At 34.1% G+C, this 20,410-nt stretch overlaps 2 protein-coding genes across 2 annotated transcripts; both read left to right on the forward strand.

Annotated features, from left to right (window-relative positions):
* Positions 1-8,546: 8,546 nt before the first annotated feature.
* LOC146887633 (uncharacterized) lies at positions 8,547-9,269 on the forward strand. Its single transcript, XM_085670312.1, has one exon. It carries the CDS (start codon positions 8,547-8,549, stop codon positions 9,267-9,269), a length of 723 nt encoding a protein of 240 aa, XP_085526438.1.
* Positions 9,270-10,943: 1,674 nt separating this feature from the next.
* Positions 10,944-14,010, forward strand: LOC146887634 (uncharacterized). Its single transcript, XM_085670313.1, has 7 exons — positions 10,944-11,598; positions 11,669-11,910; positions 11,991-12,203; positions 12,283-12,375; positions 12,461-12,562; positions 13,486-13,840; positions 13,934-14,010. The coding sequence occupies exons 1-7, from the start codon at positions 10,944-10,946 to the stop codon at positions 14,008-14,010; spliced, it is 1,737 nt and encodes a 578-aa protein (XP_085526439.1).
* Positions 14,011-20,410: the final 6,400 nt, after the last annotated feature.

The raw sequence follows: 20,410 nt of genomic DNA on the forward strand, positions 1-20,410 counted from the left end.
CACAGGCTAGGCACCACCATTGTCTTCTTCAAGAGAGATATCATCAAGTGACGTCTCCATCATATGAAGAATATCAACGACGTTCCTGAAACCAACATTTAATGAAACATGTTTCAATACACTGTCCTTGCTATTCAGTTCACAACATCAACATTTATGACCCCTTCCCCTTGTTTATAAAAAAAAACAAACCAACGTTACAATGAACCCTAAAAAAAAATAAAAACCAAGACCAAAACATTCATTAAAAATGTCTCAACAACGCGCAACACAATATGGCTGTTTGACTACACTACTGCACCATTTTCGAAATGAGTTTCAAAATTTATGGCTACTTACTTTGCAAAACCAAAGCCAACCTAACGTCTTCAATATGCGCACAACCTTTGAGCTTGGTTGTGGTAGTCAATAAACTTGTTCTTCCAAAACGTGTGTGGACAATCAATGAACTCCATCTATTGGATCGTAAAAGATGGTGCTGCCATAAATGTGCATTCAGTGGTGGTAGGTGGGAGTGTGGGAGCCTAGCTTCCTTATGTCTTCGCGATGTAACAGGAAAAGTTAACTTAAACTACCGCCAACTTAAACTTACCCTACAAAAAAAGTAAAGGTATTTTGGTCAAAAAATAAGATAATTATTTTTTATTATAAATACTCTACTCGGGTACCAAACACTTCCCAAACCAATACCTTAGTTATCACCACCAGGTAATCAGTGTTTGTGTTCGTCGTCCCTGGAGGAACATGACACATTTCGCTTAAAGTATTTGCACCACCCACCATTTCATATACTCACTAACCTGTTAATAACTTTTTTATGTTTTAGTATTTGCGTTAATGTTACTGCATTTTTTGTATACAGATCACTTTGTAATGGAACCTTGGCAAGGACTGGATGTTGAACAAGAAGACCTGAAGGCATTCTTGAAAAAATGCAACTCCGGGGCAACGCTAATACTAGGGCCTGCAAGAAATGTTCAAGTAGCAATGCTTAATCGGGAAAGACAAGAGGCCTAGAGCACTCAAGAATTTGCTAGGGATGTGGTTGCTACAACGTACGAGAGAGATTTCAAATCCAATGTCTGGCTATGGGCAGAGCGATTTTGACCACTTTTGAAGGCGAAAATATTCTGAAACTTATATGGAGACTCTAACCAATGTACATGGGAAGTTGTCATACAAATGTTGTACAAACTTCCAGAAAATATTATTAACAGATATAAGTGATGAGTAATGTAGATATACATGAAAAGTTCTCATACAAAATTTCTAAAAACATCACCAACAAATAATTAACATACCTAAGTGGGAAGTAATGCAAATATACTTCGAAACTTATCATCAGAATTTTGTAAGCAATTTATTAACGAAGCATAAATTGTAAAACAAATGCAAAATGGATATATTTCAAATCAAAATTTCTAAGTGGAGACTTAAACGAATATAGATGGAAAGTTGTCATTCAAATTTTGTAATAGGTTCACTTATACGTAAGTTACAAAAAAGTTATATGGGGAGTTAAACCAATATACATGGAGAGTTGTCATACAAATTTTGTAATAACTTCACCTATAAGTAAGTTACAGAAAAGTTATGTGGGGAGTTAAACGAATATACATGGAGAGTTGTCATACAAATTTTGTAATAAGTTCACATATAAGTAAGTTACAAAAAAGTTATGTGTGGAGTTAAACGAATATACATGGAGAATTGTCATAAAAATTTTGTAATAACTTCACGTATAAGTAAGTTACAGAAAAGTTATGTGGGGAGTTAAACGAATATACATGGAGAGTTGTCATACAAATTTTGTAATAAGTTCACATATAAGTAAGTTACAAAAAAGTTATGTGTGGAGTTAAACGAATATACATGGAGAATTGTCATACAAATTTTGTAATAACTTCACGTATAAGTAAGTTACAAAAAATTTATATCGGGAGTTAAACAAATATATATGGAAAGTTGTCATACAAATTTTGTAATAACTTCACATATAAGTAAGTTACAAAAAAGTTATATGGGGAGTTAAACCAATATACATGGAGAGTTGTCATACAAATTTTGTAATAACTTCACCTATAAGTAAGTTACAGAAAAGTTATGTGGGGAGTTAAACGAATATACATGGAGAGTTGTCATACAAATTTTGTAATAAGTTCACATATAAGTAAGTTACAAAAAAGTTATGTGTGGAGTTAAACGAATATACATGAAAGTTGTCATACAAATTTTGTAATAAGTTCACATATAAGTAAGTTACAAGAAAGTTATGTGTGGAGTTAAACGAATATACATGGAGAGTTGTCATACAAATTTTGTAATAAGTTCACCTATAAGTAAGTTCCAAAAAAGTTATATGGGGAGTTAAAGGAATATAGATGGAAAGTTGTCATTCAATTTTTGTAATAGGTTCATGTATACGTAAGTTACAAAAAAAGTTATCTGGAGAGTTAAACGAATATACATGGAGAGTTGTCATACAAATTTTGTAATAACTTCTTCTATAAGTTACAAAAAAGTTATATGGGGAGTTAAACGAATATACATGAAAAGTTGTCATACAAATTTTGTAATAAGTTCACATATAAGTAAGTTACAAAAAAGTTATGTGTGAAGTTAAACGAATAAAGATGGAAAGTTGTCACACAAATTTTGTAATAACTACACCTATACGTAACTTACAAAAAAGTGATATGTGGAGTTAAACGAATATACATGGGGACTTGTCCTTAATTTTTTGAAACCATTTGTTTAAATGCAGTCAACAATTTCGCTACATTACTTGTACACTCATGAACCATACATGGATGGTACTGCTTCAATTTTTTTTTTATATTATTTTAATTCAGCTAAGAACATAGCCAACTTAAATTTGAAAATAATGTAATCACATGCTTCATTACTGGATAAAAATGTCAACATTTTCCTGTCCTTCCAGAACTGATAGTTACGCTTCAATAATTGAGAACTTGGAGCAAAATTTTTGAACACCAACTAATATATGTTACTGACTTTGCTGTAATATGATTTCTAACATACTGTCACTGACTTTGCCTTATCCCTAAAACATGCTCAAGTCCATAAAGTCATTCATTTCTCACCAAACACAGTATATGTGGGCACCACTGTAAAGTGGTTGGAACATAACAAAAATTATATTAGTATGGTCAATTGAATTCAGCAACTGAAGCCTAATTAAAGCAAACAACGTTGGACACTACAAAAGAAAACAACAAATGACCACACACTTGGCCTATAACAAAAAAATAAAAATCAACAATGAATGTCTTTGCAACCATTAAATTAAAAACAAATTAAACTCATTGTAAGAATCTTCATCTTCCTTCTCGTACCTAAACCCGCAAATGGAGTCCTTATTGCATGACTTTTTATTCGCTTTCGAGGTTGGGACTTCATACGGTCATACATGTTGCTTTGTTGTCCAACATTAACATCATCAGCCGCAGAACCCCTCAACTTCAACATCATATGGAGGGTCATTAATGGTGTAATCAACACCAACATCACCCTCCTCCTCATCATTATCATCATCATGATGATCATCTATACTATCACCATCCCTACGGTTCTATTCTTCCTTTTTTACAACCATATCCTCTAAATGAGACAAAACAGCTTTCAAATCAGTAATCTCACGTTCTTCATTCTCTACAAGACGTTTTAGCTCTTTATTCTCCTTATCAATTGATCTCTTGTATGAAGTCCCAAAAGTTTAGAATGCATCTCTCACAAACTCATAACCAAGTTCTTCGTTACACACCACAACCTCATTAACAGCCTGTCAACAACAAAAACAAGTTAACAAAAACTAAACATATCAGTATTTAACTAAAATATTATTACTTCTCCATACTAACCAATTCTTTATCAAAGGAACTTTTAACTAATTTGTCACCAACTTTAATATTCATCTAGTGCAACAATCGTGGAAACTTTGATATGCCGCAATTAAACGTTGCGTTGCAAACAAATATATGATCAAACGACCACAACTGAAACATTGAAAACGAATTAGCCATAACAAAATGTCCAACTACTAAGTAATTACTTAACATGAAATTGAAACAATGAAACTTTACCTACAACATATACACACATCCAAATACATGAATGTTACTTATATTTGATTCATACTTCAAAGCCCTTGAAGCACTACATAAGCTACCAACCAAATAGTCATACACTAAGTTGCCCCAATTGTATTTACCTATACTTTGCAAGTCATCCACTAATTTAAAAATTTTGGGGAACACAATCTCGTTTCTATTTGGCAACAAGAACTCAGATATGCCTAACAAGATATAAAGGCTGGTAAACAATTCTATACTACCACCATCATTGTCATATTCCAAAAGAAACTCATAAATCGTTTTAACATCAACTTTCCCACTACAAAATAACTTCCTACAATCACTATCTTCATCATCGTCACTTATATCAATTTTTTCACCCAATACCCGAAGACCTAATCCTAAACAAACATCTAACAAATTAAATTCAACTACTTCCCTACCAATAGCAAAACCACCCCTCCTTTCAACCCATCTATAACATAACACAGATAACAAATTGCGACTTATCTTAACCGAATGGTATAACGACATAAACCACCAAAACGGTGTGCATGCAATTGACTCTCATTGTTTCACACTTAATTTTTCATTCAAACTTCCAACATATTTGGCTTTGCAAGAATGCCGGAAAAACATCTGTGTAAACAAAAAATTGTGTTACATCATACCATATTAACATAGACAATAGACAAAGGAATTTCAAACACATAACCAAACCTACATTCACATCCTTAATCAATAGGCCATCGTTATGTTGTTTAGTGCCCATATTCAATAACTGAAAGGAAAATGGAAGGATTTATGTTGCAGCAATGAAAACAAAAATCCCCCCAAGTGTTCGTCAGCACCGCCAACCAATCCAAAAATTGACAACATCAAATGCAACAAAATCACAACCACATCTAAATCAATACTTGAATTGCAAGGAATAACACAAATGGTCATGGGGTTCGCCAAACTTCAATTTTTGGGATTCTTCAAACGAAAACGTTATTTCGTTCTTCAAAACCACAAACCCTACCCTCGTTGGTCGGCTTCCTCTGCTAGATGCAAGCCTGTTTCAAATTCTCGTCGACCCAATTGCTTCTGCGTAAACGTTTTCCTTCATTTGTTCTTTAATGGCTTTCTGTCCTTCCTCAAACCCTCTTTCCAATTCTTCTGCAACTATTTCATTTTGCGATCTCGTTTTGGAGCATTTTGTTGGCGTCAAAATTTTTATTTTCTTCCACTTAAGCACGGCACGGGCATACCTTGCAAACAACTCTCACAATAAATTTTTTTTATTACATTAATGTTAATCGTTTGACACATGTTCTGTTAATGCTAATCGTTTGACACGTGTCCTGGTGTCAAAAGTGAGTTAAGATAACGGTGTCAAAATAATGTTTCCGATATATATATATATATATATATATATATATATATATATATATATATATATATATATATATATATATATATATATATATATATATATATATAAAGGAATTAGTATATTATATTTATAACATGACACTTGTAGGAAAAAAAACTCAATATCTTACTTGAGCAATTTCCTTTTATTTCAAAGTATAACAATGACTCATGTGACATTTGTCACTTGGTTGAAAAAAAAAACTCAATATCTTACATGAGCAATTTCCTTTTATTCCAAAGCATAACAATGACTCATGTGACATTTGTCACTTAGCTAATAAAAAGAAATTATCATATTCTATTATTTTTTGTAGATGTTCTGACCCGACCCAAGTTCATACAGCAATATCATTAGGAACAATCACTGCGTTCCCAAGATATTTTTCACTTTGAAGCATGAAGCTCTGTCACGATTTTATTCTTAAAAGGTGTTTCAGAGGGTGGATGGGGGTTTGTTCTAGTACATCCAATAAGTCCCACATCGCTTAGGAGTCAAGGTCAAGTGTAGTTTAAATACTTCTTACTCCCTCCACTCTATGAGATGCCTGTTAAGGACAAATCGTGACGGAGCTCCATGCTCCAAAGCGGACAATGCCTCAAGAACACAGTGGTTGTTCCTAACGATGCTGCTAGACGGACTTGGATCAGGTCAGAACATTGGCGTCTTTTATGGGAACAACAAGGATGTTGCCGGACGTACTTGGGTTAGGTCGGAACATTGGCGTCGTTTATGGGAACGATAATTCCCCTTGCCCTCGACTGGGGGCTTGTTCGATACACCCAATAAGTCTCACATCCCTTAGGAGTCAATACTCCTTCCTCGGCCCTCTGAGGCGGCTTTTAAGGACAAAACTATGACGGAGCTCTACGCTCTAAAGCAGACAATACCTCAGGGAACACGGTGGTTGTTCCTAACGATGTTGCCGGACAAACTTGGGTCGAGTCAAAATAATAGAGCTTAAATAAATGTTAATCTCATTCATGGCCACAAGTATTTCCTTACTATTGTTAATGATTTTAGTAGATTTATTTGGGTTGTTTTATTGGTAAAAAAAGCGAAGGTCCAAGTTAATATTCAAAACTTCATTACCTTAGTTGAAACACAATTTGACTCAAATGTAAAAAAATCTTCATTCTCGCCATGGTTTCAAATTTTCTATAAAGAATTATTATACCTCTAAAGGTATTATTGTCTTTACTAAACACAACAGAATGGTAGAGTTGAATGTAAGCACCAACACATTCTTAATGTTGCTCGTGTCCTTATGTTTCAATCTCAAATTCTGAATAATTTTTTGTCCTATGCCATTAAACATGTTTTTTTTTCATAAATTGGGTTCCCTCATCGAGCATAAAAAATGAAACACCTTTTGAATTATTATTAGTAAAAAATATGATTTTCCATTATCAAGGTTTTTGGATCTCTTTGTTATGCTTCTCGCCCACTAACACTAGCCAACCCCTTTCTTTAGATCCATTTGTACCTTTTCCCAAAACACCCACTCTCATGCAGACTCAATTTTTTTGGATTCTTTACCATCTTGGTAATGCACCACACCAAACATGTTTATCCCTTTACCTCCCCCTAACCAATCCTCATCTAGCACTCCTCTCAACTCACCTTTATTATCACCTGCCTCACCAAGCTAACCCATAACCACCAAATCATCCACCACATCATCCATTACTCAACCACACCGTTCAACTCACATTCCTTAACCATCCCCTTGTCTTCAAGACTTTATTTGTAGCACCTTCAATTCTTCATCGGACCAACCATCCCAAAGAGTGCACATCCCATTCAAAAGGTAATTTCTTTTTCTTAGTTACCTTTTACTGACCACAAATTCATCGTGTCCCTTTTCTCTAAGACTAAAGCCTCTACTTACAAAGAAGTTGTTCAAAACCCTTGTTGGACTCAGACAATGAAGGCTAAAATTGATGCTTTGAATTCAAATCAGACTTGGGACATTGTTGTGATTCCTCCTAATGTTAAACCCATACAAGGCACGACTAGTTACAAAATGATTTTCTCAAATTGAGGGTATTAATTACATGGAAAATGACTACAATTTGTGTTGTCTTGGTTCTAGCTTCAGTCAACTAATGGCATTTGCAACAACTAAATATTAATAATTCATTCCCGTACAGTGACTTAATAGAAGACTTTTACATGATTATCACCCTTGGCATTCATGGTTATTCTAGTTCAAATTGCTACAAACTCCACAAATTTCTCTATGAGCTCAAGCTAACAAGTCGTTATTGGTATGAGAAACTAATTTGATAATGTCTTTTGGCTTGTGGGTATTAACAAGCCCAAACATATTATAGCCTCTTTATTAAAAGCACTAGAATTGAATTCACAACTTTGATAGTGTACGTTGATGATATGATATTGGCTAGCAACTGTTTGCATAAAATTTATACATTTAAACAAGTTCCAAATTATAATTTTCACATTAAGGACATAGAAACTCTTAAGTTTTTTTTTTTTGGTTTGGAAGTCAACATTGTTGAATATAATATTGCAAAAGGTATATATATATATATATATATATATATATATATATATATATATTGCCTTTGGTAACAAAATCTGTTTGAGGCACCTCCCTTTTGGCTACCATGATATTCTAAAGTTATGCCCACACCTTGCGGAGCAACACATAAAGTGTAGATATCCTTCTGCAAGCAAAGGGGTGGTTTGGTTGTTCCTTGGCATGATGCTTATGAATGTTGAGGGGTTGTTGTTGTTTTTTTCGCAAGTTACGTGATTCATCCGCAAACCTTGGTCAGCATATCCTGGATCTGATATCTTCTTTCCATGGGTCGTGGTGTTAGATCTAATTTCCAATATCTATAAATAGAGGCTTAAGTTCACCTTAGAAATTCCGAGAAGTTTCTGTTGTATCATAGAGGGCTTGCACAATACATCACAAATAAGTCCTTAAGGGTAGTGAATCTACACGCCTCAGAAAGTTTTTTTTTAATTCGTGAGTTTGTCAGCTATTACAACAATTTTAAGGACTTATGGCTGACAACAACAACAACACATCCTCTACGGAGAATCCAAATACTGTTTTTAGAGCTCAGATAGTCTTTGCGAAACCTTTTCCGGATGTGCTAAAAATTGAGGTATTCTCTGGACAGAACTTCCGACGTTGGCAAGAACATGTGTCTACCCTTTTAAACATCTATGGAGTTGCTACTGCTCTCACATCTTCAAAACCCAACTCCAATATCCCTTCAAAACATGTTGAAGATTGGATTCATGCAAACAAGGTATGTCAACACACTTTACTTAGTGCATTGTCTAATGACCTATTCGATGTGTCCTTTTCATACGAGGAAGCAAAAGAAATTTGGAATTTGTTGATCCTGAAATATACTGCTGAAGACATAGTCAGACAAAGATTCAGCATAGGAAACTACTACCGTTGGGAGATGATTGAAGATAAGGACATTAAGATCCAAATCAACGAATATCACAAGCTGCTTGAAGATATCAAAGTAGAGAACATAACCCTTCCTCGTGAGTTTGTTTCAGAACTCTTGATCGATAAATTGCCATTATCTTGGACTGACTACAAACAACAGCTGAAACACAGGCACAAGAATATGTCGCTTCAAGAGCTCATTACACACATCATAGTCGAAGATACCAACAGGCAAGAATGTGCTACTACAAGGGCCAAAGAATTATCTGCAAAAGCTAACATTGTAGAAGAAAAACCTGCACCAAAAAGGTATTAGAATAAACCTGATCACATTAAGAAAAGTAATTTTCGAAATTCTTGCCCCAAAGGATCTAACCCCACCTTTAAGAAAAAGGGTTAGGGCAAATATTACCCAAGGGGAAGATACTATAGTTGCAATCGTTTCACAAGTAAATTTGATGACTAATGTGAGTAAGTGGGTGGTAGACTCTGGTGCTACCAGGCACATCTGTGCAAACAGAAGTGCTTTTACCTCCTATATCAATGTTGGTGACTCTAGGACAACTCTAGTTCTAGGGAAAGGAAAGGTTCTTTTGAAACTCACATCTGGGAAGACTCTAGCCTTAAGTGATGTGCTGCATGTGCCCTCTATTAGAGTTAATCTAATATTTGTAGCACTATTGGGAAAAGTTGAGGTTAAAGTGTCATTCGAATCTGACAAGATTGTAATGACAAATTGTTTTCGTGGGGAAAGGATATTGTGATCAAGGTCTCTTTTTACTCAATATTTCAGAAATTATTAATGAATCTTCTTCTGCTTATATTGTTGACTCATATGATATGTGGCATGCTAGATTAGGACATGTGAATTCTTTGTATGTTATGAAATTGAAACGACTAGGATTAACTAACGTGCATGATAAACAAAGTGGTAAATGTGATATATGTGTAGAATCTAAAATAACAAAGAAAACTATTATTCTATAGAATGTCAAATTGAATTGTTAGGGTTAATTCACTCTAATCTAGCTTATTTAAAACAGACTACGTCTAGAGGTGGTAAAAATTATTTTGTAACATTTATAAATGATTATTCTAGATACACCAAAGTTTACTTAATCAAGGATGAAGCTTTTGATATGTTTTTAAAGTATAAGGCAGAAGTAGAAAATCAATTGAATAAGAAAATTAAGAGGATTAGATCAGATAGAGGTGGTGAATATGTTTTATTTAATGAATATTGTATTAGAGAAGGTATCATCGATGAAGTAACTCCACCATATTCACCTGAGTCTAATGGAGTAGTTGAGAGAAAGAATAGAACTTTTAAGGAAATGATGAATGTCATGCTTATTAATTCTAGTGCACCTAATAACCTTTAGGGATAAACGCTTCTTACTGCATGTTTTTTACAAAATAGGATACCTCATAAGAAAACCGGTAAAACTCCTTATGAGTTGGGCAAGTGGGCTGACAACACAAAAGATAGGGGGTTTAAAGAGGATCCATGGGGTTTCAATTGTATTAATTTTTCATGATTAATTCACATTGGAAACCGTGAGGAGAATGATCCCTACATTGAAGCTTCACAAGCTGAAATGGTGTACTATGTCAACGATGAGGTGAATAAAGATTGGAAAATTGTTGTCCATTTGAAACCAATAGACGTTTATGATATGGGAGAAAGAGATATCGATGTGTGTGAAGTTGAAGCGTGTCCGCAACAAGACTTAAATCATTTTTTCACTAATTCTGAACAATTGGCACTATTTAGAGATGATGAAGATGATGAATTGTTAAATGGGGACAACAATAATAATGAACTTGATGAAAATGATTCAATGTCAGAGTAATATATAATGAAAATAGTTTGAATACTTCAGCATCATTTTCGACTTGTTTCTACAAGGTAGAATTCTAAAAGCATTGGTTTGATGTTTTTACTTGGAGTTTTCATAACATGAAGCTTGTTTCATTTTTATTTGCAGATATGCCTAGACCAAAAAGGATTAAGAACTTGCTTAAGTCAGTTCTTGGAACCTCCAAAGATCAACATATTACATCTAGTTCACAACATTCTGTGTTACAAGCTACCCATGAGCAACCAATACATGAACCTATACAGCCAAGACAACAACCTGCACAACCAATACATGAACCTACACAGCCAAGACAACAACTTGCACAATCAAGACAACAACCTGCACAACCAAGACAACAACCTGCACAAGTAACTTCTCAACCTACACAACCAAATTCTGAAACGGCACAACCAAGAAAGCAATATGCACAACCAACTTCTCAAGCTTCACTGCCACTAACTCAATTTGGACAGCCAGGAAAGCAACCTAGACAACCAAGACAACAACCTGGACAACCAAGAAAGCTACCTACACAACTAAGAACTCAATATACTCAACCAACTGAACCTACACATCCAACTTTTGAACCAATACAACAAACTTTTGAATCTGCACATGCAACTTCAAAATCTACACAACCAACATATGAATCTGCACAATCAACATCTCAACATGTAGAACCAAATTCTCAATCTGCTCAACCCACTAATGAATCTGAAGAGGAAAGAATGAGACCAAAAAGAGGAAGACAGTCAAACCACTATTGGGTTGTTGATGCTATAGGTAAAGACTATGTAATTTTAATATTGTAGTTTCCTTTTCATTTCTAATTCATGGATTTAATTTTTTTTAGACGAGGATGGAGGTACACAAAAGCTCAAGCTCAAGGTTAAAGATATTCATAACTTACCTAATGGATTACGTGTGTTGGTGAACTATGACGATAAATATCAACCAATTGGAGAAGCATCTGCCTTACTTGCTGGAGTTTGTGGCCAACTAGCTCAAAATCACATTTTCTTTCCTATAAGTTTTGAAAGATGGACAACTATGCCAAATACTTACAAAGATAAAGTATGGGAGAGTACATTAAAGGTAATTTGACTTACATGTTGACATCTCTAGTATTAATTTATTTATAGAAAAGTGTGGACTAACTTTTGTATTATTTCAAGGCTCAATTTTGTTTCAAGGTAAATGAAGAATTGGTAAAAAGAGATGTCATGTGTAGAATTGGAAAACTATGGAGGGAGTACAGATGTAAGCTTTGGAATGAATTTTATGATCCACTTCTTAGTAGAAATGACCTCATCAAGAATGTGCCAGAAGGTCATAACATTGATCAATGGGCTATTTTTGTTGATTATCATCTCAAGCCTTCCACAATGGTACAAACCGATTAATTATAATATTTTCAATAAGTTTGAGTTTAAATTTGCAAAAATTGATTTCCTTTTCATTTTGTAGAATATGTGTAATAGAAACAAAGATATAAGGAAAAGACAAACAATTCCTCACACTGGTGGTGCTATGTCTTTGTCAAGAAAAAGGGATAATTTGGTATCTTTTTACTGATATATATGTTGTTCTCAGTTATAATATATTCTTATTTTTTTACTTACAATATGTTTTTTTTAACATATAGAAAAATGAGACTGGTAAGAATATTGGGCGAGCTGAAATGTGGAAAATAACACATAAGAGAAAAAATGGCACCTATGTGAATGATGAGGCCATAGAGATTGGGGTAACTTTATTCCTTCTTATTTCTCAACATCACGTGTTTTTATTTTATTATTTATTATAATAAAATCTGAGCACAATGGGTATGAATACTATAGGGAAGTTAATATACGGAGAAAAATTAAAAACTATCACACACCAAATGAGGCGATGAAGGCCATTATGGTTAGTACTGAAATAAGGGGCATATAAACTCTCTTGTACACACTGCTGCCATTGTTTGGATTATGAGTCGTAACATTTGTATTGAAAGATGCATTAAACATTTCCAAAAGATAACCTTTTAAAGTATCTCTCATGGAACAAAGCCTTTTATTGAATAGCATAGTAAACCAAAATATCAAAGAAAACACTACATGACTAAATTAGATTGATTTACATTTGATAGCCATAATATTGGCTCAATGAAGTCGTGTTCCCTATCCTAAAATATTGCAATTTACACATCAAATATGGAGAAAAATTCCAACCCATGTGTGTTTTAAATTTTAATTAATATATTCATTATTTGATTCATTTATTTGATATGACTTGGTAATCTAAAATTTTACTTAGATCTTCATTTTCAATATCAATTTAGTAGAAAATCATGATTCAGGATATATCAACTAGAGTATTATTAAAATAGAGAAATAATTACATAACAAATAGTTTAATGGAGTCCATGAGGTCAACACTGATGCATAGATAAACTAAACATGTAATGCAATTGTAGCCTTATAGAAAGATAAAATGTATCCTACTTTAAGCCAAATAATTTGATCATGTCATGCGAAGTTTCTATTTGTAAGTTGTTATATTATATATCATTGTATTGTTAAATTTCTGTTTGTAAAAAGTCCCTAGTACTAAGTACTAATCTGCAACATACCAATAAACTTACCCTAATGTTAAATCTAGCCTAAACTACACTTCCATTTTTTGTAGGAAAAAATTGATGATTTGATGATGCAAAATTCAGAAACTGCATCAGATATATCTCCATATGATCTGATTGGTATTATATTTGGAGAAGAGCATGCAGGTCGAGTTAGAGGACTCCCACATGGAGCTTGTCCTACCCTTGGTTTTAAAAAGTCTACTACAAGATTAAGTGGTATGAATTTTGCTTCATCTAGTGGAACTTCTCCAAATACAAATGACAAGTTTGTGAGGATAGAAAATGAGCTTGAAACTATGAAAATCCAAATGCAAGCATTACTTGCCTACATTGCTTCTAAAGAAGATGTTCTAGAATACCTAGCTTCTATTGCTGCAAGTTTGCCACGTCCCTCAGTTAATGAGGTATAATTTACTTAAGTAAATGACTTAAAGTTATTTTATTTCTTTCTTAAGTTATTTCAATAAAACATTACTTATATGTTTTATTTGCTGCAAGTACCAGATATTAGAAGCGGTGTGCCATCTGTAAATGACAACGTAGGATCAAGTGGAGTAAGCAAGACAAATTGATGTTTTGATGTTGATAATGTCTTGATATGTGTATTGTCTTTATTTTGGATATTGACATATGTATTGTCTTTTCTTTTTTTTTGGATATTGACATGGATAAGTAATTGTGATCAAATGATGAAAATACTTTATTATCTAAAATCATCTATAAAATTAATTTTGACTAATTTTTTGTGTAATTTTATAAGTTTATATTTTTGTATTTATTATTGAACAGGCTTATTATATTATGAAATCATAAATCATCAATAATTATAAATAATATATTATTTTCAAATTATGATAGTTGAAAATATCAAAATATAATGAAATAATGGCATTTTAAGGCACCACAATTTACATTGAGACTCTGCTTTCAATGAGCAAATTGCGGCAGTTTTAAATGTCGTTATTTATGTCTACAAAACGCCATTTTATACAATGCATCACATGGCGGTTGCTACGGCGGTTCATTACAAACCGCCACAATTTACTTTGTGACGACAACATGTACGAAGATTTTTGGAACCGCCACTAGCGTAAATTATGGCGGTTCAAAATGTCGTATTTAATAAAAAAAACCGCCGTAACTTACATAATTTTTTGTAGTGTGTGGAGAGGTTATAAACCTAATCTTAAATATCAAAGAGTGTGGGGGTGCCTAGCTAAGGTAATGTTACTTGATCATAAGAAAAGAAAAATAAGCTCTAAAACCTCTGATTGTATGTTTTTAGGATATGCTAAACATAGTGTTGCCTATATGTTTCTTGTTCTTAAAAGTGATGTAATTGAACATAATATTATTGTGCAGACCAAAAATGTTGAGTTTTTTTAACATATATTTCCTTTAAAGGTTAGTGAGACACCTGAACAATCTATAGATAATAATAGTGGGGTCATGTGTGAGGTTCTAAGAAGAAATGAAAGACAAAGGAAGGAAACTTCTTTTGGAGATGACTTTTATACCTATCTAGTTGAAAATGATCCAACAAGCTTTCTAGAGGCTACTAGTGTTCCTGATGCAAAATAGTGGGATAAAGCCATTAGGACTGAAATTGAATCAATTCAGAAAAATAATACTTGGACCTTAGTAGATTTTTCTAAAGGAGCAAAACCCGGATCTTTAAGAAAAAAGTATCACCCAGATGGATCCATAGATAAGTATAAAGCTAAGTTAGTAGCAAAAGGTTTTACTCAAAAACCCAACATAGATTACTTTGACACCTTTGCCCTTGTGGCGAGGATTTCCTCAATTCGAGTTTTGTTAGCATTAGCAGCTACCCATAAGCTAGTGATACATCAAATGGATGTTAAGAATACTTTCCTAAATGGTGATTTAGAGGAGGAAATCTATATGACTCAACCTCAAGGGTATGTTGTCCCTGGTCAAGAAAATAAGGTATGCAAAATTTTAAAATCTTTGTATGGATTAAAACAAGCACCAAAACAGTGGCATGAAAAACTAGATAGTGTCTTACTAAGTGATGGTTTCTTACCTAATGATGTTGATAAATGTGTGTATTCCAAATTTGAAAATGGTGAATGTGTCATTATATGTTAGTATGTGGATGACATGTTAATATTTGTTACATGCATTGATATAGTTTCTATAACTAAATTGTTTCTAGGATCTAATTTTGAAATGAAAGACATGGGTGAAGCCAATGTGATTTTAGGTGTTAGAATCATAAGGAAGGGAGATAGTATATTACTATCCCAAGAATAATACATTGAGAAACTTCTTAGGAAGTTTGGATATTATGAGTTCAAACTAGTGAGTTTAATGAAAAATTAATGAAAAATAAAGGATAATCTATTTCTCAACCACAATATGCTTAGATAATTGGGAGCTTACTACACTTAATGAACTTTTCAACACCTGATATTGCTTATGCAGTAGGTAGACTGAGTAGGTACACTCGATGTTCTAATTAAGAACATTGGGATGCACTTGCAAGACTTATAAGATACTTACGAGGTTCAATGGATTATGCCATTGAATATAGTGGATTTTCTGCTGTACTAGAAGGGCATAGTGATGCTAACTAGATCTCTGATTTAGATGAGACAAAATCCACTAGTGGTTATGTATTCACACTTAGGGGTGGTGCGATTGCATGGAGATCAGCTAGGCAAACAATTATTGCAAGATCAACAATGGAATTTGAGTTTGTTGCTCTTGAAATGGTTGGTAGTAAGGCTGAGTGGTCGAAAAACTTCTTAACAAACATTCCTCTAGGAATGAAACCAACCTCATCTGTATCAATACATTGTGATTGCCAATCGGCAATAACTACAGCTAAAAACAAGAACTACAATGGAAAGAATAGACATATACAATTGAGACATAATTTGGTTAAGCAGCTGCTAAAAAGTGGAATTATTTCCATTAATTATGTGAGGTCATAACAAAATCTAGCAGATCCTCTAACTAAACCCTTGGGAAGAAACATGATATTAGAAACATCGAGGAAAATGAGACTTAAGCGATTTGTAAAAAAACAAATGATGGCAACCCAACCTTTGTGATTGGAGATCCCATGAATAAGGTTCATATGGGTAAAAATAAGTCATTTGTTAGTTCTGATAGCACTAAATTGATTTTAATCAATAATGTCCATTCCTATGGTGTGTGTGTGTGTGTGTGTGAAAGTGCTAGAGACTGTATTTTTTTTAGGTTAAACTTTGTGATTAAAACTGGTGTAACAATTTTAGTTTAAAAAAGTTTTAATGGTTTTCATATCCCTTACGGGTGGTGTATGATTTGCAGCATACACTTGATGAAATCACCTATATGAGTGTTAAGTGGGGCTACTTGTATGAGATTTTAGGATGATCTCTAGAACACTCATGAATACCGGGCACGTGCATGGCCTACTAAGCACAACACAACGATAACAACAAGGATTGTGGGGGTGTATTGTGATTGATAAATCGCTAACACACACTAAGTGTTTTGGTTCATATAGCTTGTTATACCAATAACACTTTGTGTTAAGTTTCTCAATCTAGGATTGGTTCATATAGCTTGTTATACTAGCTCTAATGCATTACATCCTATGTGAGACCCAGGATTTCTTTCGTAGTTCTCTCTCTATATCTTATATTTTTGCAATATGTGGGGGATTTTTTAATATAATATTGCATAAGGCATATATATATATATATGTGTGTGTGTGTGTGTGTGTGTGTGTGTGTGTGTATGTGTGTGTGTGTATTGCCTTTGGTAACAAAATTTGTTTGAGGCACCTCCCTTTTGGCTGCCACAATACTCTGAAGCTATGCCCACACCTTCCAGAGCAGCACATAAAGTGAAGATATTATTCTACAAGCAAAAGGGTGGTTTGGCAGTTTTATGGCATGATGCTTATGAACGTTGAGGAGTTGTTGTTGTTTTTTCCACAAGTTATGTGATTCATCCGTAAACCTTGGTCGGCATATCTTGGATCTGATATCTTCTTTCCATGGGCCGTGGTGTTAGATCTAATTTCCAACATCTATAAATAGAGGCTTAAGTTCACCTCCGAAAACACACAACTCACATTTCCTTTCATTCTCTCTTATTTTCTCACTCCTTCCCATCTTATACTTCTATTATAATATCCTGAGTTATTTATTTACTCTTTTTTTAAGAGATAGTCTTGCTAGATTCTAAGATCCTTCCTGTTGTATCCTGGGGGGCTTGCGCAATACACCGCAGATAAGTCCTTAAGGACAGTAAATCTATACATCTCGTGAAGTTTTTTTTATTCGTGAGTTTGTCAGCTACTACAACAAAATTATATAATTATCAACAAAAGTATTGCTTATATTGTTATCTAATTCTAGTATGTTGGGCTACAACACTTTCACTACTCTAATGGATTTATCACTTCGTTTTCATATAAATTCTAGTCCACCCCTGTTTGATCCACTATGTTATCAACCTTTGGTCGATTGTTATATCTTACAAGCATGTGTCCTTATATAACTCTTGTTGTCTAACAACTAAGCCAATTCATGGCTAACTCAACTCAAATTCAGTTCTACACTACCATGGGGAGGTCTTAAAGTTTGTCTCAGCAAAGTCTCATGTTCAGTTGTGATTTTCCAGTCCATGTTCTAGGTTTCAGCAATGCAGATTGATTCGATCATTTATGGGACACTACATCTTCATTGGTAAATTTTTGGTTTCTTTAAAAACTAAGAAACAACACACGGTGTCTAGATCATTTTTAGTAGGGGTGGGTAAAAAATCCAATTTTCATGATCCAATCTACTTTTTCTCTTATCCAATCCATTTAATATCCATTTTATTAAAAATCCAATCCATTTAAAATCCATTTTATTGGATCTGGATTTCAATCTGATCTACATTTTATATATTTTATGGATTGGACATTCATTCTCTAAATCTAGATTTTCAAAATGGATAATCCAAAATATGCAATCCAAATTTTCAATTTATATTTTTGGTTAGGTTAGGCCAAAGGTCGGGACGAACTAGCCCAAATTTAGACGTATTTGACTGAGTTGGCGTGACCCTATACAAAATTAAGCCGAATTCGGCCAAATTCAGTCGTCGATCCTGATCGAAATTTGGCCCGATTGGTCTTGGATAAAATTTGGAAGTATTCAGTCGAGTTGACCCTGACCCAAATTTGACTGCATTCAGCCGCGACGACGGCGACCAAAATTTGGTCATATTCAGCCTAGTTGGCTTTTGTCAAAATTCGGTCGAATTCAATCAAGCTTGCCTCAATTGAGATTTGGCCGAGGCGGCCCTGGCCCAAATTTGAACGTATTCGGCTGAGACGGCCTAGGATGAAATTTGGTCGTATTCAAATGAGTCGGTCACTATCGAAATTTGGTCGTATTCAACTGAGTCGGCCACAACCAAAATTCTTACGAATTCAATCGATTCGGCTCCGGTCAAAATTCGGTCGTGTTGGCCTCGACCGAAATTTGATCAAGTTGGTCCAAACCCGAATTTGGTCGTATTCAGCAGCGTCGATCACGACCAAATTTGGTTGTATTTAGGCGAGTCGGTCCCGACCTAAATTTGGCCAAATTCAGTCGAGTTGGCCATGACCAAAATTTGGTTGAGTCGACCCTAGCCCAAATTTAGCAGTATTCGATCGAGTAAGTTTCGAACAAAATTTGACTATATTCAGCTGAGTTGGCTGTGATAAAAAATTGGTCATATTCAGCCGAGTTGGTCCCGAACGAAGAATTTAGTGGAATCAACCTTGACCGAAATTTGACTGATCAGGCCCTGGCCCAAATGTGGCCATATTTGGCCAAGTCAGCTCTAGCCAAAATTTGGTCATAGTAGGCAAAATCGGTCTTGGCCGAATCCAGTCAAGTCGATCTCGATTGAAATTTTGCCGAATTGGCCCTAATCCAAATTTGGTCACATCGTCCCCGACAAAATATCTGTCAAATTTTATGGTATCGGCCCTATGAACACAAGTTTTAGAAAATTCAATTTAAATTTATTTTATGAAAAAATTGGTTTTGGATTTTGAACTTGATCCAAATATTTGGATCTGGATTTAAACTTGATCCAAATATTTGGATCTAGATTTAAAAAAATTCAATCTATTTTTTCTGAAAAAATGAATTTGGATTGAAAATCTAGTTTAATTATTTGGATCTAAAATGGATATGGATTGGATCATTAAAAATCCAATCCATGATCACCGCTAATCTTTAGAAGTTGATTATAGGCACTCACCTCTGCTACTTGTTAGATGACTCCTTTATTTACTCTCTAGTATTTGAATTTCCTGTCCAAAACAACATATCCTATATTGTGATAATCAAAGTGTGCTTCATATTGCCTCTAATCCAGTCTTCCACGAGCACACCAAATATCTGGAAATTGTTTATCATCTTCTCCATGAAAAAGATCAATCAAGTCTTATGCGACTTCTACCCGCTTCTTCAACTACCAACTTGCTGACAAGTTTACAAAGAATTCCTCCTCGCGATGTTGTTTGACATTCACACACATTCAACTTGCTGAGAGTGTAAAACAAAAGAAGCCCAATGCTCCCTTAGTCTAATCTATTTCCCAAACTTCAGCACATCCTTCAACATATTCTTAGCTTGTTTTCTGTTACGTTTTGTTGTACGCATGAGTACATTCTAGAAAATATTTGTTGTATATTACACCATTTTTTCTTGTCTTTTATGTTGTCCTTGTTGCTGCTTATTCAGCATGATATCATCATGTATATATTTTGTCCACATTTGGACAATCATACAACATGTTTGTCCTTTTTCTACTTTAGTTTTTGCATTGCCTATTTTTAAAACAATAATTACATATCTTTAGACATATCAAATTCAGGATCTGTTTCTAGACAAACTATTTCATATCCTACCTAGAGCGCACAATCTAGAAAACATTAGGCCTGCTTAAAAAAGAATGAGTTTT

The sequence above is a fragment of the Vigna unguiculata genome, chromosome 3 (assembly GCF_037176805.1).
Source record: "Vigna unguiculata cultivar grain cowpea cultivar isolate G323 ecotype 2 chromosome 3, ASM3717680v1, whole genome shotgun sequence".
NCBI lineage: Eukaryota > Viridiplantae > Streptophyta > Magnoliopsida > Fabales > Fabaceae > Vigna > Vigna unguiculata.